The 22,659-nt window shown below is 43.2% G+C and overlaps 1 protein-coding gene across 1 annotated transcript in view; it reads left to right on the forward strand.

The window, feature by feature from the left end:
• The window catches only part of slco1d1 (solute carrier organic anion transporter family, member 1D1), a 28,886-nt gene extending 9,184 nt beyond the window's left edge, over positions 1-19,702 (forward strand). The window contains exons 8-16 of the mRNA XM_076297232.1: positions 8,004-8,043; positions 8,316-8,602; positions 9,807-9,971; positions 14,376-14,571; positions 14,944-15,109; positions 16,998-17,182; positions 18,328-18,392; positions 18,840-18,957; positions 19,480-19,702. Of these exons, the coding sequence (XP_076153347.1) occupies positions 8,004-8,043; positions 8,316-8,602; positions 9,807-9,971; positions 14,376-14,571; positions 14,944-15,109; positions 16,998-17,182; positions 18,328-18,392; positions 18,840-18,957; positions 19,480-19,702 (1,445 nt within the window). The remainder of the gene's footprint in view (positions 1-8,003; positions 8,044-8,315; positions 8,603-9,806; positions 9,972-14,375; positions 14,572-14,943; positions 15,110-16,997; positions 17,183-18,327; positions 18,393-18,839; positions 18,958-19,479) is intronic.
• Positions 19,703-22,659: the final 2,957 nt, after the last annotated feature.

Raw genomic sequence — 22,659 nt, forward strand, 5'->3', positions numbered from 1 at the left:
TCACGCTCAACCCGGTCGGTCAGATGCATAGGTCAGATGCCTGAAAAATTAGTTTAGCCTATCTATAGATCTACCTGTTGAGCCACGGTTATGCTTTCAGAGACGGTGAGAGGGTTCAAGAGCACCCCCTATCTGTGGAATTTTCTAAATTTTCTCTCATTTGCGATGCTACTTCAGAAGCCGTCCCAGGCGCATTCCCCCCGCATTTCCCCGGCTTCAGGTATGCTTTGAGTATTATTGAGTATTTTTCACGCTGAAGTGTCAACCTGGTAGATAAAATACCTGGCAGATGAGGTTCAACTAAACTAAACCTATACATATGGGGCTCTATCTTCCGTGCCGGCGCAATTTACTTTGTATACTCGCGCGTTTGTCTTTCCTATTTTGCAGTCAGCGCATATTGGAATTTTCCCTCCACAGGTACATGCCTGTAAATTAGGGAATTCGATTGCGCCCACGGGGGCGGTTCAGCGAAAAGACGGGGCGTGTTCCGGCGCAAACGTTCACTGTTGATATTTTGCAGTTTCAGAAAACAATTCCGGCACAGACCAGGAACTCCCTGGTCTAAAGTCTGTGGCGAAAATGCAGATGCTATTTTAAGGGCCATGCATGACCACAGGCCTGCATGAATGAATGCGTTGCACACCAATCTACAGACACCTCCGTGCACTCATTCAAAACATTCAAAGCCTTGATAATATTTGTCCATTTCCCGGTTTTGTTCGTGCATTGGTGACCTAAATATTTAGTAGCCTATATAGTACAACATCTACATGCAATATCTTTACAACAACGCCTAATTACGACCTATTAATCTGGACAACTTTATAGGCTACAGCCCTATAAAGGCTAAAGTTACTTTTAGTATTGTTCCAATTTACCGTTGTGTAAGGTTTTAAGCACCATAATTTTGCCTACCTTGTAGCCCATCTGAAATAACTCCAAGCTTTGCTATGTTCCCTCCATCCTTTCGTTATTTTCAAAAAACGTTTTATATCCATGATGGCCTTGAAGTCTTGAGTTAGTGAATTAGCTTAAATCAGCTTTTCATGTGCTGTTAACCAGCAACAGATAGTACAAGAAAGCAGCAAGTATGGTTACAATTTCTGTACAATTTCTGTAGTTGCTGCATCCATTCATTGTTATTCTCTCTCCTGCTCAAATAAATGTTGTGCGTGAATTAAGTTGATGATAACGTGTTTACAAACTCTGCTTTACAGAAAATATTGTAAATAGTCTACTGTCACGCAGTTAATGGGATACTGTGCAGAGTTGAAAGTTAGGTCAACTTAAACGAAGCCCTTGCTTGGCCGCCAGTGCTGCGCAACGCACACTTAGCTCCTCTCATCTATACAATGTAGTTCCCATTTATGTAAACCATACATAATTTCAAAGAAAAATATTACCACTCGAGGGAAATCAGTGTGGTGACCATGTGAAAAAATAGGCATAAATCTAGCGTACACATTTTCACGAATCACTGATGTGTTGATGACATAAATTAGGAAATGTTAGAGGACTTAAGGAGACGTGATGTTGAACTGCATGCCGATGCCATTTAACCCAAATGCCCCAGCGGCAGCACGGGAGAGAAGAGATTAACTGACAGAAGATATGCATTGTCTATAGAGAGGTAATGTTAGATTACATTGTACATTGCAAATATATCACCATGCATTCATAACCTCGTGATTCAGTGAGAATGATCCTAAAACATCGGAAAGTATGTCTTTGTGACAATTCTGTATTACATTTTGTGAAGATGAAAAATCAATAGCTAACTGTTCCCAACTGAACAGTGATTATAGCGCTGTGAACGCTCCTGGCTGCGCCTGGCAAATACGCCACCATAATAGCAATCAGCTATGGAACAAGCGTGCCTGTTGTTAAAGGGAATGTGAGATGACGCTCTGATTGGTTTATTGCACGTTACGCCCAAACCACACCCATGATTAATGTAGCTACTTCAGACAACCCCATTTTAGATTTGCGTCGGGCGCAACAGTCAAATATCCCGCCGGTAAAATAGCATCAGCGCCCGAGATCCGCCCACAAAGTGAATTGCGTTTTGCGCAAAGACACTTCCGTTTTAGACCATTAAAATAGGGCCCATGATGTCACACATCAGGTGAACGTGCGGAATATAAGCTTTCCAATGATATTAGCGCCAAGTTGCTGTGATAAATGGTTCGCGAGAAAATTAACATTGAACCGACGTGCAATTTAGGCTAATCATATTTGCATTTTGCACACAGTGCACACCCATTACTCTCGGTTTAATATTTCACTAACCCTTCACACAACACGTGGCAAACCCAATATCACAATAAACAGCAAACGTACCGAATACGAGGATATAAAGCATGCCTCTGTGCAATAAGTGGTTTCTGAGTAATCCGGTTTTGAAATTGCAACACATTTCTACATAGCCTCATTGGGGCGAAATTATAATGTATTCTAATGTAAACTATTTGTCAGTAGGCCTACATACATTTTTGTAAATTGCTCAGCCATAGATTATCCCACTATCATGGTTCTTATATTGTCAGGTTCCAGCCAATCCCATTACAGATAAATGAATATATTTATATTGGCATGCTTCCTAGTGACATTAATGCAAAAATATGAAGAAAATCAAATAACGAGACACAAATATTGATATAAAGCCTGACATTAGCCATATGCAAACATTCACATCATGCAGATATGGGTACATCCTGAAAAAGGAATAGCATGTAGGCTATAGGCTATGGCCATTGCAATGACCAATATATTATCTTAAATAAACTAGCTGAATAACACAGGTGACCACTTCTGCATAATTTCATTAAGTGCTGAAATGTACACACATTTTTGAACATTTCTGAACTGTGAAATGTAGCATATGTTTTTGTGGTTGTGAACTTATTGCAATATCAACATAACTATTCCACCTGTGTGTGCATGGTTATAATTCTGAAGTGCAAAATAGCTTAGGCTACAGCACAAATATTTCCATAAAAATAAGCAAGTCTGAATTTATTTTAAAAGTGCACCTGATTGATGCATTTAAAAGTTAAAATATACAAACATTTCTTAAATTCTTACAAAACACCCACCCACTTTTTAAAATTGTTAGTTTGGACCCCCCCCCACACACACACTTTTGCCGTGCGAAATACCAGTGCTGTTTTCAGCATCTGTTTAGTGCTTCATTGTCATTTTCATTGGATTCTCCCATTTGCACGTAAATCGCTCATAAACTTTTTTTTTTTTGTTACACGCATTCTCCCATTCCTCTTCTGTCACACACACAGTGACAAGCGCCAAATCTCCCGCAGTGTTGAAGAGATCAGTCATCCCCCTCACTTTTGATAAGGTAAAAAGCCTTATAGGTACGCCAAATAAATAATAACCTATACTGTAGGTTTACGCTAGGCTATGTAAAACTCCCCATTAACAGCATCACGTCACTAACCACAGCTAAGACTGCACAATCTCTATTCACTCTGTTGGATATCTGAAGCCAGTTTGTCTACTTAGATACTGTAAATCCTCAAATTATGGCCGGGGTCTTAAGACAAAGTACAGGCCTTTAGGGGCAGGATTGTATTCGAGACAGCCCTTTATTTCTTATGCAAGTTTTATTTTGAGACATGCGTTTCTTGGAGCGGCATACTGGTAGGCCTTCAAAAGCATGACATTTTCGGTTTAGTTTGATATTTAATTTACTTTTGGACTGTTTGATTATATTGTTAAATGTTGGGACTGATGGGCACTGAAATCTGGGGAGGTATTTGATGATCACTATTACGTTTCATGTAGTTGAAAGAGTGTCGGGATTTCAAACAAACCATCCGCTTTCATGCGTTCATTGAAAGTCTGCGGTGCTGTAATGGAAACCTTATTGCGTAGCCAAGTAGAGTTATTTTTAAATTATGCATGATTTACTTTTTATTAATTTCGTAGGCTGGCTTTATTTTGTTATATAGAAGTATCTAAATAACCTGTTAAAATGTACCAGGAAATTGCATCTAGTCCAAAAAAATATATTTTTTTGTCCCTGATATGTCCCACCCACTTTCACAATGCCTCCGACGCCCATGGTCCCAGTAGTAGGCTAGATCCCTTTGATACCAATGTTCATTTAACTCTGGGACCCTGGTCCCAGGGATGGATTACTGCACGGGCCTTCTGGGCCCAGACCCAGGGGCCCAAGGTGTCAGGGGGCCCTGAAGCCCAAGCCTTTGCATGGAATCATTGCCTCAATATCAACACATCAGGATGTAGGCTATGAATCTGATTGAATTTAGTATTGGCCATCCCCAAAATGCTAGCCTGACGAGCCAGACCCACATTAAAATGTAGGGTCTGGGCACTCACCGTTCGCAGTGCTCAGTCCGAGTGGCCGGATAATCGGTTGTCTTTCAAATTCCCTCTGCACGCAATAGGACAGCACTGAGTCCCATGCGTTTTCCCACCAGCGGAGCTAGTTGGACAGTTCAAACTTGTCATCTGCCATCTCAAAACAAGCTTAACTCGTGTCACACTGTTGGCCAACAGCAATATCCATCTTCTTTGTTTTCAAGTAGCAGGGAATTCAAGCCAAACCGTTGCAACTCTGCCATCCATCATTATGTTATGCCCCCCTAACGACTCTATAGACGATAGATTTCTAAGCTACCAAAATGCACCAGAATACAGGAAATCACATCAAACAAATGAAAAAAATTCTGGGGGAGGACCCCCAAACCCCCCTTCCACATATGCGACAATTAGTGGGGAGCCCTTAATACATGTGGGCCAGAGGCCCGAAAGTTCATAATCCGTCCATGCCTGGTCCCTACACCTGAGAACCACTGATGTACGTTTTGTTTACTGTACGGTATAATGCTGAATGAGCTGAATGAGATTTGGTTCCAAGGGAACAAGTTCAGTGTATCAACAACACTCAGTTTATGTGATGTGTTAATCAATTAAATTCCCAACAATTTCACAACAGCTAGTTCTGGAGTAGGCCATTCATCTAGTCCGCTTGCTTACGACGAGACTCAGGCTGCGCAGTCGGCACCCGCTTCCTTATTTGGGTTTTGGGTTGCCAGGTTTTAGCCTATGACAAAACAGTTGAAATTGAAACTAAGTGATCGTGTATGTGTAGGGTGTATTTCATACACAACCTGGCAACCTGAATGGATCAATGATTTTAAAATGAAGTTTGATGGCCATGCAAATTACGGGAGTTTTCCGGGAGAAATAACAAAACGGGAGGGTGCTGGGAGATGACCTTGAAATACGGGAGAAACCCGGGAAAAATGGGAGTGTTGACAGGTGGTTCCAGTCTGCTTTGATGCACGGAATTTATCGTGTGGTTTTCCTAACCGCCATTTGGTAAATAGATTATCACGGTCGGTTTAGTTAGTATAGCAGAGAAGCTATGCCACTTTCATCAAAACCTATTACAAAGCTATAGCAATGTTATGTCATTAAATACGATAAACAGTGATTCTGGAACAGATCTGCGTCTTACATAAACATATTTCCCGTTAATAAACATATTACAGTATGTAACCATATTCCGTCCGTTCGGGGAAAAAAAAGTTGCGTTAACTGTTCTAGTTTGTTACAAGCAGCATGGGCCGTCAGGCAGGTAGTTAACATTAAAAATTTTTGCTAGGCTAGCCTTTCTGCTGCGACATTACAGCATTTGTACAAGACAAGTAGAGCTATTTTATCCAGTGTAATTTATCACTTACCACTATCTTGTTTTTTCTTGTCATCCTCTTCCTTTCTCTTCTGGCTTCTGGATGCATAATTCCGCTTCATTATGACTGCCGAGGTTTTATATTTTCGCAGCAGCAGCAGAGACCACAAACCTGGCTGGCTGGCTGCTGTCAGCGACTACTGAGAGGGGCCCCCTTGAGGGGGATCCCGGTATTGCCGGTAACAGTGTCGTTGCACTTTACTGCATTGACTATCAAAGGGGCGCTCACAGTTTGTCGTTGCATTTTATTCTTAACCAGTCATTGTCCTGGGGCCCCTGGCCAGCTCGGGGCCCCAAGCAATTGCTTGGTTTGCTTGCCTTCTAGCGACGGGCCTGTGTGTGTATGTGTGTGTGTGTGTGTGTGTGTGTGTGTGTGTGTGGGTGCATGTGTGTGTACAGATCATAGACACAACCTATTTCAAGGACTAGCACCTCCTTTCTATTTTACAAAACACACACACACACACACACACACACACACCAGTCACAATGCAGACAATCCGAAGCCATAACCCTTAGCCACAGATCCGTATCAGTGATGACCCGGGGTTTGAGCACCCCTCTAGTAATCAATGCAGCGACAAACTCTGAGAAAGAGGGAGAGAAAGAGAGAGAAAGAGAGAGATGCATAGAGAGAGAGGAGAGAGAGAAAGAAAGAGAGAGATGCATAGAGAGAGAGGAGAGAGAGAGAGAAAGGCAAAGAGAGAGAGAGAGGGAGAGAGTTGCATAGAGAGAGAGGAGAGAGAGAGATGCATAGAGAGAGAAAGAAAGGCAAAGAGAGGGAGAGAGAGATGCATAGAGAGAGAGGAGAGAGGGAGAGGGAGAGAAAGAGAGAGATGCATAGAGAGAGAGGGATAGAGAGAAAGGCAAAGAGATAGAGAAAGAGGTGGTGACTGTGTCACAGGTCAGTGATAGGGCTGTATAAGCGTGATATCCCTTTGGCTGGACTCCACTGGTTACACAAGTCAAGTGTACAAAGTGCAAGCTATCTTACATTGTTTACTTTGTCTACACACTTCCCAGTAATTAAACGAGGAATCCCGATATGAGGAAAGACCAGAGGATCAAGGACACCTCTGTAGCAGTCAGACTTGGCAAACCAATGGCTACACGGATCCCACTAATTAAAGTGAGGAATCCCGATGAGGAAAGACCAAAGAACACCTCTGTTGCAATCAAGCTTGACCAGGCAAGCCAAGCCAAGACAACACAACTTGTCCTTTTCTATCTTCTAATATGGTGTGTTGGTGTAGCATGTCTATCTATTTCCCATGAGGACAACATTTCATTAACATTTAAGGTGGCTATGTGAGATTGATAGCAATGTTTTGAATAAATACTATAGTCAAGTCTTCTAAATACTAAATATTAAAGTTCTACATAATTCTAAATCAGTATTTTTCAACACACCTGATGATAGAAAACATCAGCTAAAACAATGACTCAACTCCGCAGCTAATGTCTGACCAGCTGACCTAGTTCTTGGTCAGTCTGGCGCACACACACACAGGCTGATGAGAAACGTGCCCATTTTGAGTCTGAAAACTAATAGCACGCTATTTGATTATCCAGCTCCGGCTTTGGAAATAACCATGTCCACAGACAAGGTTGAGTATGGTGCATGATTTTATGAAAGTATGATGTATTGCGACAAGTGAAATTTGTAGTTTCTCATTCGATCCGCTACCCGATCTGGCAAACTTGCATAGTGCGGTTATAGCCGATAGAGGGCTGCAAAGCGAATGCAGAAGTGCTTTTCACCCTGTTATGAGTTGATGAACCACTGAAACGATTTTGGAAATCGTTTATTTTAAGGTGCAAAATAATCTTTGGGGTTGCTTTAAATGGACACATTTTACGGTTTTGAAAGCTTTTTGTGAACCATCAATTACTTCACACTGAAATAAGTTCATGTTCCCTGGGTCCAATGTTCTCAGGGTTCTATGTTCCCAGGATCATACAGTATGTTCCCCATTTGTAGAGTGCTATGTTCCCAGGGTTCTAAGTTCTAAGTTCAAAGCTTTGCAATTCATCAATTACCTCACTCTGGAATAAGTTCATATTCCCCAGGATCTAATGTTCATTCTATGTTCCCAGGGTCATATGTTCCCCAGACGATCATGGCACCTAATGGGATCATGACAAAAGGCATACATTCCTCAGTTCTACAATCCTATGATCTCAGGGTCCTATGTTCCCTGGTTTTTGGGTCTGATGTTCTCGGAGCCCTATGTCCCTACGGCCCTATTTTCCCCAATTCTAGGTTCTTATGTTCCGAGGCCCTATGAGCCAAAGGGTTCTATGTTCCCCAGCTCTACATTGTACAGCGGAAACTCGAAAATGAGGTTCCACAACTTTGTGTTCACTTAACATAAGATTTACTATTGTGGTCTCTTAATATGAGATGGGCTATTGTGGGAGCTCAAAGGTTTTGTGTGTCCCAACACTCCATTTAATAGAAGAACCACTGGGTTGGGCCCCGCTGGATAGTGCTGTGTGTGTGTGTGTGTGTGTGTGTGTGTGTATGTGTGACTTTGTGTGTGTGTGTGTGTGTGTGTGTGCTCTAACACTGAAGCATGGTTCTGGTTCTCTCAGACACGGTGGCTATTGACCATAAGGACTCGCGCTGGGTGGGCGCTTGGTGGATGGGCTTCATCCTCACCGGTGGCATCATGCTGCTCGCCGGCATCCCCTTCTGGTTCCTGCCCAAGTCTCTGCCCAAGCAGGGCCAGAAACAGAAGAAGACCAGCGATGGAGTGCCACTCGAGGAGCAGGCCAACTTCGTGCCCCAGGAGGGTAATAAGGACGCAGCCGCTGCCGCCAAAATGGAGACTCCTTTCTCCATGGCAGCAATGGCTAAAGGTAAGAGTCAGTGAGAGTGAAAGCACATCGTGTTTGTCTCCATGGCAACACTGGCTAAAGGGAAGAGTCAGTGAGAGTGAAAGCACATCTTGTTTGTCTCCATGGCAACACTGGCTAAAGGGAAGTCAGTGAGAGTGAAAGAACATCTTGTTTGTCTCCATGGCAACACTAGCTAAAGGGAAGTCAGTGAGAGTGAAAGCACATCACGTTTGTCTCCATGGCAGCAATGGCTAAAGGGAAAAGTCAGTGAGAGTGAAAGCACATCTTGTTTGTCTCCATGGCAACACTGGCTAAAGGGAAGTCAGTGAGAGTGAAAGCACATCTCGTTTGTCTCCATGGCAACACTGGCTAAAGGGAAGAGTCAGTGAGAGTGAAAGCACATCTCGTTTGTCTCCATGGCAACACTGGCTAAAGGGAAGAGTCAGTGAGAGTGAAAGCACATCTTGTTTGTCTCCATGGCAACACTGGCTAAAGGGAAGTCAGTTAGAGTGAAAGCACATCTCGTTTGTCTCCATGGCAACACTGGCTAAAGGGAAGAGTCAGTGAGAGTGAAAGCACATATTGTTTGTCTCCATGGCAACACTGGCTAAAGGGAAGAGTCAGTGAGTTCTTGTTTATCTGTTCGGGGAACCTACATATTTATGGGAGTCCTTCCTTGTTTCCTCACATGTTTTATGACACGTAGGGGCAAGGACATTTGATTTATTTTGCAGATGCTTTTTTATCCAAAGACTGTATACAGTCTATGATCCAAACAGATTACAAAATAAGGAATAACATTCAAACTACATTGTAAATGAGACCTTAGTTAACAATTATAATAGATCATACGACCACAATAAGAGAGCAGACGTTTAAGTGCTAGTCAAGATGTAGTCGAAGGAGATGGTGGTAGATAGAGAAAGTGGAAGAGTGGTAAAAGTTAAGTATTAATCCACAAAGAGGCAAAAAAGTAACGCATAGGCAAGCCGACCGTACGGCAGAGTACAAAGCTTATTCACGATGCTGGAGACAGGTTACTAACACACAAGCATCCTAGGCAAGCATGAGAGCAACAAGTCTGTTGTAGACAAAGTCTTACCGTTATTTATAGGACTAAACAGGGTATTCTTGGTGGATTACATAAAATGAAAGTAAAAAAGAACTGTCATGATAAAGAAAGTTAATTATAAGAAGTGTGTGAATTACTCTGCTTGTCCCGCAGATTTCCTGCCCTCGCTGCGTAGGCTGTTCAGTAACTCCGTGTACAACCTCATCATTTGCACGTCCCTGGTGGCCGTCAACGGCTTCATCGGAATGATCACCTTCAAGCCCAAGTTTATGGAGCAGACGTACGGACAGTCCCCCTCAAAGGCCATCTTACTCATAGGTAAAGACACACACATACACACACACAAACACACACACACACACACACACACTCATACACACACACACATAGACACTCTCTCTCACACACACACACACACACACACACACACACACACACACACACACACACACACACACACACACACACACACACACACACACACACACACAATTATACTGTGTACTGATATAAAGCCAGGTGTGAAACTGAATGAATCTCTAATGACATCTTAAGTCTCTCCACCAAAGAGTACTCATGACGTTAGGATGAGGAGCCACCTGCTCTTTAGTCTAGTCTAGGGACTGTGTACAGAGGTGATTGCATAGCTCGTTAAACCCCACTTAAACATGATTAGATAAAAAGAGATTCAACTTTCGCACAAATTAGGTGAAATCCTTGGCATGGTTAGAGAAACATAATGCTGGTAGGGGACACATCGATAACCCCTCCACAAACACACAACGGACGAACAGAAGGACAGACACACACACAGTCTTTGTCAGGTAAATAATGTCCTACCATATATTTATTCTACCATCATATTCACTGAAACCAATACTATGCTCCTACAGAACAACATAAATCAGCCAGTTTTAGAAAAAAACCTGCACTTCTACCTCCACCTAGAGCCATACGCGGAGTTTGTGGGGGGGCAGGGGGAGCACTGCCTCCCCTGGTGGAAACAGGTAATTGCATTGTTTAAAAAATTAGTGAAATACGTCTGGCATGACCAGATATTTTTTAAATAATTTAAATAACACAAAACAATAATATAAGGAACGGGCTGCGGTTGATGATGGGAGCAGCCAGGTTTTCTTCTCTTGTGATCCTTCACATCGAAAGCGACATTACGGCCAACCTGACGAGGCAGGACGCAAAAAACGAACTGTGACTGTTGCACTAGTCTGGACATCTTGCCGTGTCAACGTTGCAATAAAGGTTGCCTAAATGGCATGTATATAAATGTCCTGTCAGCTTACTATTTGATGTTGCGTTGTGTGTAGATTTGGACTTTTTATTCCACTTTGATTAAACAGCAAAGTGGAGAGGCCTCGTTCACCGGTTTGGAACTGGCTGGTGAATGTGACGTGAGTAAGCCTGGCTAGATACACCATGACCCTTTTTGTGCATCTAGGCCTACCATGGGCGGACTGGCCATCTGGCATACCAGGCATTTTCCCGGTGGGCTGACGCACCTTTTGGGCTGATAGAATAGGCTATATATAATTTAATTAAATTTGGCCAACGATCGGCCGAAACGAAGGACAATCAGCGGCCCATTGGTTACATTTCATTATTGACACTGGACTGATCCAATAACAGCTCACGTCAGGCCCCACCCCTCCCATTTTGGCTCAGAGCCAGGATTCTGTGAGCGCATCAAAAGTTAATCGAAGTTGCCGACACGAAATTGCGGCAGGTGCCGGTAGTGACAATTGTGCAAAATGAACACCAATGTAGAAGCTTCAATACAATATAGCAAGTAGGCTAGCATATGTCAGCAACATGTTGAAATTCGTTGAGTTTGAACGAGGATATACAGAGCAAGGGACAGTGAGCAGGTGGTGGAGAGTGCGAGCCTATTGAGGCTACATGATAAGAACTCAGTGGTGGAGCAGGTAGGCTGTGACATGCCATGCCGACTATGATGATTATGATGACTTATTAATTGCGATAATGTAATGATATGGTTGCCTGATAGTAAAGCCGTGCTGTGATTATGATAACAAATAACCCAACTTAAATTTTCTAAATGAATGATTTGCAAACCCGGACAGCAAAATAGTGTCAAATCGACGTTAATTGTTGGTCAGATTGATCAGTTTCCGTCAGACGCCCAAAATTCAACAAAACAAAAGGGATAAAAGACTGTAGACTGACGGAAACGTAGGTTACAAAACGTCACGTCATGCACAAGCCAACTAAGCTACAGTATATATATAACCTATAGGCAGGGTTGGGTAGTAACGGATTACATGTAATCTGGATTACGTAATCAGATTACAAAAATCAAGTAACTATAATCAGCCCAGATTACAATAAAAAAATTGCGTAATCAGATTACAGTTACATTGTTGGGGATTACCTGATTACATTTTATCATGCAAACAATGCAACTTTTTTTATGATAGCCTAGCTAAGCTTCGGGCTTACCGGTTCGATCCCCGACCAATAGAAAAAATGTGGCCGGGGAAAGTGGTTGAGCACTGCTCTCCCATGCCCACATCCACGGCTGAAGTGCCCTTGAGTAAAGCACAAAAGATAATTAATGCGTAGCAAGATGGGTCGTCCTAGTTCATGTCTATGAGGGCAAAGTGGAGTTCAGTCAGAGACGGGCTCTGGTTCATTCCCCGCCTGCACAGGGGCGTGTCACTGATGTATAACTGACGTTTGAACGCCTCGGTTCCACACCAGACAGAAGCCGGAGTACCTTCGGTACCTTCACCTCACTGTGTGCTCTTTGTGCTTCACTAATTCACGGATTGGGAGACCAAATTTCCCTCACGGGATCAAAAGAGTATCTATACTTACTTACTAACTTATTTACTATTGGGGCAGGTCTCTCGGCACACTGCCTGATCTTTTCCTCCTAATCTTAATGTAGCCTCTTGTTTTAGTGTTACCGTTTACTTTGAGAAAGTCACCGGTCCCCCTGGTTGAAAAACATCCCAAAGGAATCATTTTCTCACCCCCACAATTGAAATGGACATGGTGTTATTCAATCTCAGGCCATGTCCCTGGGTCAAAAAAATCCAGCGAAAGCTAAATTCATTGTCCAGGTGTGCCTTTATAGAGGTTAAGCTGAGTTGTGCATGTTTGGAGAATAGTGATCCATGATCACATCCATGATGACTAAGTGATCAATTTTGGGATGGGGTAAAAATTTCAACCACCAAAACATCACCCCCAAAGTGGAGAACAGCTATAGAAATGTATTAGTTTTGGGTGTTTTTCAGACAATGGGACCTGGTGACCTCAAAGTAAATGGTAACACTAAAACAAGGGGCTACATTAAGATTTTTGGAGGAAAAGATCAGTTAATTCACACAGGAATGCTTTACTCAGACCAAAAAGATTTCTTAGATGTAATGAAATAATAAAGAGAAAAATAGAATGAGATTTTTTTTATTAATTCAGTGGTGGTGTCTTTTACTTAAGGGACATATTTATTGAAGAAATCTAAAAGTAATCCTAAAGTAATCAGATTACGTTACATGTTTTTGGTAATCCAACTGATTACGTTACTGATTACAAAAATTTCCATGTAATTTGTAGTCAGTAATGGATTACATTTCAAAGTAATCCGACCCAACCCTGCCTATAGGCCTAGGCTACTGTCAGACACAAAGACAATTAGTTCATGTAGCTGTACTGTTCCAAAATGTACCAGCAATGTAGGTATAGCCTACAGGAAAAAAATATTTCCAGCAACAGCCCTGTTTATTTTGTGTTGTTTCAGTTGTCCTACAGTGATAACTGGTATAAATTACATTAATGTCTAAGACAATCTGGGTAATTTAACTCTTTACACATAGGCTTTAGTAATTTTTGGTGCTGCTGTCAATTGTAGCACATTGAATAATTTGAAATGATACTTTGAATTCAAGCAGAAAGTCTTCTTTAATAATTGCTTGTTAGTCTTCTTGAATATGGAGATCATATGCTCCATGCCTACCTCTGATCAGTCAGAGAGATAACCAATGAGGCCTATATCACTTTCAGTGCTCCATGACAGTTGAAAAGATATGCATATTTAAGGGTAATGCAAAGATTTTGTATTTAATTAGGTGTGCCCGACCGATTTGAGGGCCGCTTGGGCCAAATATGCCAGGGCCGATTTTTGGTGCCAGTCCGTTCCTGAGGCCTACTGATCGCTGTGGATTACTTTTTTCCATGTCATTGGATTACAGGAAAATATGAATATTTTTTTCTTAACACGTCTTAACGTAATGGCGTGATTGCACTTTGTTTATGCGTTTGGAGAGGCAGACTGTAGCCTTGATTCCTGGAGTTCTCGCCATGATTTAGGTCTGCCCTGCACTCAATAGCCTACAGTTTGACGAGCACAAACTTGATTTTGGCTAAGTCCCCTCAATCTGTCAGACTTTCTAACTGCAGCTTTAAATGAGTGGATGGAACACATATGTGGTTGTACTCTTATTTTAGTTTCCCATCTGTCCTTGTTGTACCAGAGACTTTCTAATGAGCACTCAAAGAATCCTACATGTATATCCCGCCCCTTCCTGTATGCCTCTTCATTCACTTGAGTAGGGAAATAGCTGCCCGATAACTGCCCAAAGAGCAAGATTGGGGGGGGGGGGACTCGAGGGAAAATGGAAAATTCCCCCCGACTTTATGAATCAATCCCTGCTGGTTTGATGTGCTTTCCCTCCCTGCCAGGCATGTTTAATCTACCTGCGGTGGCTCTGGGCATCATCACGGGCGGCTTCATCATGAAGCGCTTCAAACTGACCCTGATCGGCGCAGCACGGATCTCGCTCACCGCCTCGTTCGTGTCCTTCTGCCTGATGCTGTCACAGTACTTCATGCAGTGTGACAATTCTCAGGTTGCAGGGCTGACTATCAACTACCAGGGGTCAGTATGTGTGTGTGTGTGTGTGTGTGTGTGTGTGTGTGTGTGTTTGTGTGTGTGTGTGTGTGTGTGTGTGTGTGTGTGTGTGTGTGTGTGTGTGTGTCTGCATGTCTGTGTGTGTGTGTGTGTGTGTGTGTCTGCATGTCTGTGTGTGTGTGTGTGTGTCTGCATGTCTGTATGTGTGTGTGTGTGTGTGTGTGTGTCTGCATGTCTGTGTGTGTGTGTGTGTGTGTGTCTGCATGTCTGTATGTGTGTGTGTATGTGTGTGTGTGTGTGTGTGTGTTTCTGCTGCTATCACATGGTCTCATTGGTATGGTTATGATGATAGTTATGGCTCTGTGCTTGTGCTAACTCTAGTCGGTCTCCCTGTCCCAGTCTTCCAGAGCTGTCTTATGAGCAGAGCTCGCTGCTCTCCCAGTGTAACCGCGGCTGCTCCTGCTCCATAAAGCACTGGGACCCAGTGTGTGCCCACAACGGCATCACCTACGCCAGCCCGTGCTTGGCAGGGTGCCAGACGTCCACCGGACTCGGAAAGGAGATGGTGAGTACTCACACACTCACACATGCACACACACACACACACACACACACACACACTCACACATGCACACACACACACACACACACACTCACACATGCACACACACACACACACACGCCAATAGTATTGAGACATATCTGAGGTGCCAAAAAGCCAACATACTGTAGATTTTTCATACAAATATTGTTACAAACCCACATACAGTAGGCAGTCAAACAAAACCAAACTCTCTCTCACACACACACACACACACACACACACACAGAGTGAGAGAGAGACAGACACACTTACACAAAGCCCCAAACACATGTGCACACACACACACACACCTCTATCAACGTCTGACAGCCTTAAGCACCCTCTAGCTGTCTCTGTTGTTTTGTGTGTTGGTGATTAACGCCGTTGAGTCTTTGAGCCCATTCATTCCCCTCACTAGAGTTCTCAACGGGCCTGAAAATTACAACCCGACCTGACCCGGCCCGTAGCTTTTAAAGCCCGGACCCGATGTAACCCGACACATCAACATGAATTATCTGCCCGAACCCGGCCCGCGGCCCGACGTAAAACATAGGCTACGTTTTGACTGTTAAACCCTGACTTTATTTAGGTGAAGATTCAACACATTAGCGTGACAATTTACTTAAAACGGTGATTTTCTCCTCTTCTGGCGTATCGTGACGGAAGAACCATGCCAACTTTGGATGCGGTTATCTTAGCGATACTTTTTGCAATAGGCCTACCCTCGATATACATATCGTTGGAAAGCTTAGTCCATGGCCGTTCACGTGAGCACAATAACTTCATTTTGTAAATTTTACCAAAGCGACTGGTTTCGCCTTGCAGGGTCACATATTTAATCAGCACCTTGCATTTTGAGCACATAACCTGCAGAATTTTTTTTTTTTTTTTTTTTTTTGATCAATTATTTATTTATTTTCTTGCAATCATTGTTCACACATTGGAGGGGAAACTCCTTCACAATAGAAAAAGAAACAAACATTAGGCTGGTTACAGCATCATTAAAAAAATATCACATAGGCACAGTGAAGTGTTGCTTATTCTGATGCCTGTTTCCCCTCTCCTCCCCATGTCCCCCCTCCCTCCAACCCACCCAACCCAAGCCCACCCTCCAACCCCTAACATGATTCGCTCAAGGTATTGAACAGTAAACAAAAAAGAACACACAAAAAAAACAAAAAAAAAACACCACACACAAACACAAAACACGCACACACACACACACACAGACACACAGACATACACACACACACACACACACCTCTCAACCCTTTCCCCTTGCCACCCAGGAATCTCCTTTCCTATATAACCATACAGAGGGAGATGCTAAATTTGACCTTATCTACATCATGTTTATTTTTCCTAATAACTCTGACCAGCAATCAATATTAAAGGATTTGGCGTGGTGTAAACGTGCTGTGGAGAGCTCTAGCTGAGCAATATCCCGGTAAGAAGATAGCCATTTCCTCACTGACAGTGCATGCGGTGGTTTCCAGCCAGACCTGCAGAATTTTCATCAGAATCCAGCACCACTCCAAACACTTTCCAGACCTCTGATTTCCCCACTCCTGTAGTAGCGACGGTGAATTCACCTGCGGCAAGTTCAGCCATATTTTCGACCCGAACCCGGCCCGAACCTGCGGGTCCCGTCGGGTTTGTCGGGCCGACCCGACCCGTTGAGAACTCTACCCCTCACCTTCACTCACTGCCTTCACATTCACACACACACACACACACACACACACACACACACACACACACACACACACACACACACACACACACACACAGCCTACCACACCTCCCTGCAGTTGCATTTCTATAGGAATGTTTGAAGGCGTTTCATCCATGGTTGTTTACTCTCCTCTAGATCTTCCACAACTGCTCGTGTGTGTTAGAGGTGGCAATGCCCCCTGCCAACATGTCCGCCACCCTGGGTCAGTGCCCGCGCAAGAGCGACTGCGACAGCATGTTCAAGTGGTACATGGGTGTGTCGGTGGTGGGTGCGTTTGTGTCTGCCTGTGGAGCCACACCTGGCTACATTGTCCTGCTCAGGTAAGGGTGTGTGTGTGTGTGTGTGTCTGGGGGGGGGGGGGGGGAGTCACTCTCTGACACAAGCTTATCTGCTTTCATGATCAAAATAGCCATAATTAGCGCCATCAAGCTGCAGAACTCTAAACCGATGAATGACTTACGTAAGTGGAGCTAACTACTGTAATTCAGTACAAAATAGCCTTTCCCATTACAATTAATCATTATTTCCCTTAATTGATTCTAAATGAACCATCTGTACCCGTCTGGTTACATTATCCTGGTAAAGGTTGAAGGTATTACATCTCTAACATGCCATTAACTGTGATGACTTGATCATGGAAGCAGGCAAGCCCATTAAAGGATTTGTCACATAAATCTCTGTTTCTTGAGGTCACTGAGTATTAGTATAGTATATCTTATGATCCCGTGGAAATTTGGTCTCTGCATTTATCCCAATCCGTGAATTAGTGAAAGACACTCAGCACACAGTGAACACACAGTGAGGTGAAGCACACACGCAGTGAGCTGCCTGCATCAACAGCGGCGCTCGGGGAGCAGTGAGGGGTTAGGTGCCTTGCTTAAGGGCACTTTAGCCGTGCCTACTGGTCGGGGTTCGAACCGGCAACCCTCCGGTTACAAGTTTGAAGCGCTAACCAGTAGGCCACGGCTGCCCCCTACTGACAATACGAACAAGAGCGAAAACAATCGGTTCTACCTAGCTCGAGTTGCTGCAGCCAACTATGGAGGCATGTTTATAAACTCTGTAACGATAAATGACAAAAATTCAGTACGTAATAACCATTATTACTATGTGCATCTCTCCCTTATAAGACGATTTGATACGTATCTAAATGCATAAGCTATGATACAATTCAGAAACGATACATTTAAATAGAGAATGATTCGGTGCGATTCGATAACATGAGATACAATCTAATAAATGCGATGTAGTTCTTAACATTTGTTTAATTTCACATTTTATACTGTAGTTTCCAATTATATACATAATTATCAAATGGGTAGGTTATTAAAGACTGGGGAGTGATTTTTGTTAATAGGGCATGATAAAAAATACAATTGCATCATTGGGTTTATAATTTCTCCAAAAAACACACATAATACCCTATTGTCTAATAATATTGATTGAATATGACTCTGTGTTCCAGATCCATAGCTCCTGATCTGAAGTCGCTGGCTCTAGGGATGCAGACGCTGATAGTCAGGACCCTTGGTAAGGGCTTAAGGGCTGTGGACCAGCACTGTCAAATGTGTCGTGAAAGAATAAGGACTATGACTACAGTGTTGTACTGGAGTTAAAGCAGAGCACAGAGTACATTAGTTTACCTCCTGTCCCTAAGTATGTGTTGTGTACTCATGAAGATAATACCACAACACACACACACACACAAACACACACACACACACACACACACACACACACATATACATGTAAATGTACTTTACATCAAACATTATGACATTATGATGCTATCAGATGTATCTGGGATGTTAAGATATTGGCAGATTAGGGCTGCAACCAACGATTAATTGATTTATTAATTAACTACAACTAATTGACATTGTGCGTCTGTGTTCCTGTGTTGTGACATTGTGCGTCTATGTTGTGACATTCTGCGCCTGTGTTGTGACATTGTGAGCCTGTGTTGTGCCTTTGCAGGTGGTATCCCCCCACCCATCTACTTTGGAGCGCTGATCGACCAGACGTGTCTGAAGTGGGGAGTGAAGAGGTGTGGGGGTCAGGGGGCCTGCAGAATCTACGACACAGATGCATTTAGGTGAAATGAGACCGGTGGATCCACTGTCCTACGCTCTCTAACCCTCTCTGTGTTCTGCGTTCTCTAACCCTCTCTGTGTCCTACGCTCTCTAACCATTTCTGTGTCCTACGCTCTCTAAACGTTTCTGTGTTCTATGTTCTCTAACCGTTTCTGTGTCCTACGCTCTCTAACCCTCTTTGTGTTCTACGTTCTCTAACCGTTTCTGTGTCCTACGTTCTCTAACCGTTTTTGTGTTCTACATTCTCTAACCGTTTCTGTGTTCTACGTTCTCTAACCCTCTTTGTGTTCTACGTTCTCTAACCGTTTATGTGTTCATTTCCCTCTGTGCCTTGTGCCTCATCCACTCACCATGTAACCCTCTCTCTCTTCCTCTCTCTCTCTCTCCTCGCTCTCTCCCTCTCCCTCTCTCCCTCTCTCCCTCTCTCTCTCTCTCCCTCTTTCTCACTCTCACTCCCTCTCTCTCTCTCCTCGCTCTCTCTCTCCCTCTCTCTCTCCCTCTCTCTCTCTGCTGTGCCCTGTAGGTCTCGTTTCCTGGGCCTGATCTACGGGCTGTACGCTCTGTCCTACCTGCTGTGGGCTGTGCTCTACCGCACCCTGGTGAAGCAGCAGCGGAGGCTGGCATTGAGGGCCCTGGCCAACGGGCAAGGCGAGGGGCAGGGGCAAGGTGCCAACGGGTTGCCCAAGGACAGCTGCCCCGACGGGGACCAGAGCAAAGAGGAGCTGAAGAGTGAGACCTCCATCTGAGAGGCTCAGAGGAAAGACGGGTACTTAAAGGTGTAGCGTGTAAGTTTTATATTATCAAAAACAAAACTGTTGACAAGTGGACCATGAGAGGGACACTTTCCTGCATCATGTTGGTCAACTATACATTTCTGACAGAAATATGTACAGTATTGCATCATACTGCCAAGTAGGCTACTCAGAGTCTGTCTGGTTAAAGACTGGTTAATTTCCACAGGTTACATACCTTTTAAGGTTAAGGTTACATACCTTTGCTGTTGCTGTTGCTGTTGAAGGTCAGCTGCAATGTCAGAGGTGGACATCCCAGATTCAAAAAAGTAAAAAGTTCTACCACGTATTGCTTCTACCAGTGCACTTAACACTCAACAGGTGATATAATGGACTAGCTGACGAAGGGAAAGCTGGGTTTACATGAAACGTTTTCATGCACATAGTGCACTCATTTGACTACATTGAGATTTACTGAAATGAGTGCACAATCCAAAAATGAGAGCACCATTTAGTAAAACGAGCCCAACAATTTAGTAAAACGAGCGCATGTTCTCTTGATATACAAAGCCAATCGCGCCATGACACTTTCCAGGCCCCATAAGGTATATTACTCTATGGGCTGTATTTTCGGTCACCAGCGCATGGCGTAAAGTTCGTTATTCACCGGCGCGAAGTTGAATTCGTTATTTTGCACCTTTATTTTTTAAGCATTGCGCCCAGGGGTGTGGCAATTAACAACCTAGGGAGGGACCTGGCGCATTGTCTAAAAATCGCTATCATACACCACCTAAACCTGGTCAGAAGTCAATGGCGAGTTGTTCATATGCTATTTTAAGAGCGCATGTCAACAGTCATATTGGCAGGTGCACGCACCATCCTTCTATCATTCATGAACGCACACCAGCGCACGTCCATGCAAAGCATTACAAATTGCACGATTACAATGGTAAACATAATTAGAATAAAGATATTATGAAATACTGTACATCTCATGATGAGTAGTTATTCACCATCATTTGCAAATTGGTAATGACGGTTAAAAGTGATTAGGGGAGAGGCGAGAGACAAGTATGGAGCACAGCTGAAGACGCACTGTCACGAGATATAAGCAACTCCTCTGCAGGATAAATGTTGTTTTATTTAGTCATTTGAGCAACATTAGGGTAAGTGTTGCTTTTTCCAGCCTATGTTTTCTATGGTAACCCATTGTCAGTCAATAGTGAAAGTAACTGCATATAACTGTCTTGTCATTGACTGACTCCTTGGTGAAGTTAGTTTCACTTTGCCAATGAGTTCAAATAATAGACGAGTGCAAATGCGTGAAGGCTATGCTAGGTTTTAGTAAAGCATGGTTTAAGAATGACTATTCCATACGGTCTCGCAAGCAGCCTCCTTCAAATGCGCCGTTGAATGCCAAAATACAGATGCATTTATTTGACATATCGCGCGTTGCGCCGTTAAAGGGAATGACAGATGTCATTCTCATTGGTTTAAAATGATGTTACGCCCCAAACACACCCATATGACTGATTAAAAGACCTAGGAACACCTTGTTACGCCATGCGCTCCACTTTTGAGAACGAAACCCCTCCCAATGTGAACTGGACATCCTACTTAATTTGAATAGACTTTTGACGAGTGACGATGCACTTTAGAATGTCATGATAGGGCCCTCTGTGTAGCAGACTATCAGGAGGGCATAGGGACCTTCTACAAAGTGCAACACCCTGTTGTGCAGCAGACTATCAGGAGGGCAAAGGGACATTCTACAAAGTGCAACACCCTGTTGTGCCGCCTCTTCTTGTTTCTGTGAATAAAATGTGGGGAAATAATTAAAATGAGCACACTATTTATTAATTAAAACAAGAACTCGATTTTGTAAAATGTGCACATGATTTTGTAAAATGGGCGCATGATTTAGTAAAATGAGCACATCATTTAGTAAAATGAATGTGAATTTTCTATACTCTTCTCTATATATAAAAAAATCTCGTAATCACACCTCCCAGGCTCTGAGCATTCTGATACCATAGCTGATCAGAACGCCTCGATTATGAGAATGTCCATTTTTAATTCGCATAAAACAGTGGATGGAAACGCACACAGATCGTGCATATCCTTGTGCTGAAATGTCATGAACGTCCATACAACCTTCGAATGAGCTGAAGGGAAACCCAACTACTGTGTCAGAGGACTTCTACTGTCCGAAGCCGGGATGTCCACCTACATTTGCCCCTACAGAACATATGAGTAGGGTGTAGTGGTACGCTGAAATAAGGGAAGATGTGTTATGTGTGTGTGATTTTCTGAATACAGTCTGAATGCTGCTGTGACTGTGTTGGCAGAGTTAAAAATATTTGTAATTACATTTGTAAAATGACCACTGTTTTATACAACAGAACTGGACTGGACACGTAGGATAGGTTTTTAATGCCGATGTGTATACTTACTGTAATTCCTCAATTCTATAATTGTATTAGAAAAATATATTAGTATCATCTATAACAACATTGGTAGCATAGTGTTTACGTGTTGAGTTTTATATGAAACAGATGTCTATGATTGAGGTGAGATGTTTGTGTTGAAGCTGGAAAGTGTAATGATAACAACTCACCACTTGGAGGAGCTGTTCACAAGCACATTGCCTCCCCAACCTATGCTTGTGGATGTTGTGTGGAACTATGAGATAATACTTTGAATGCATTAGAACATTGTGTGATTTACTGTAAACCGATCCTGAATGAAAATGTGAAAAATATGTGAATAAAGTAAATTAAGAAACAAGACTTTAGAAGGAAACCTTCTCCTCCAAATGGGATGACTGCTAAGAATGGATGATATTGAGCAGGACTTGGCCAGTTGTTTTGCGTTCACTTTTGAGGATCTGTACCGAAACACCTGTTGAGGACCGGTCCTCAGGCTACGTCCCCACTCGGTCCCAACGCGGAGACTATGGGGCTGGGGAATTT

The sequence above is a fragment of the Alosa pseudoharengus genome, unplaced genomic scaffold, assembly GCF_046254945.1.
Source record: "Alosa pseudoharengus isolate Yale_2024_CS ecotype anadromous, Long Island Sound unplaced genomic scaffold, YU_APseudo_1.1 YU_APseudo_1.1_scf_20, whole genome shotgun sequence".
Taxonomy (NCBI): Eukaryota; Metazoa; Chordata; class Actinopteri; order Clupeiformes; family Clupeidae; genus Alosa; species Alosa pseudoharengus.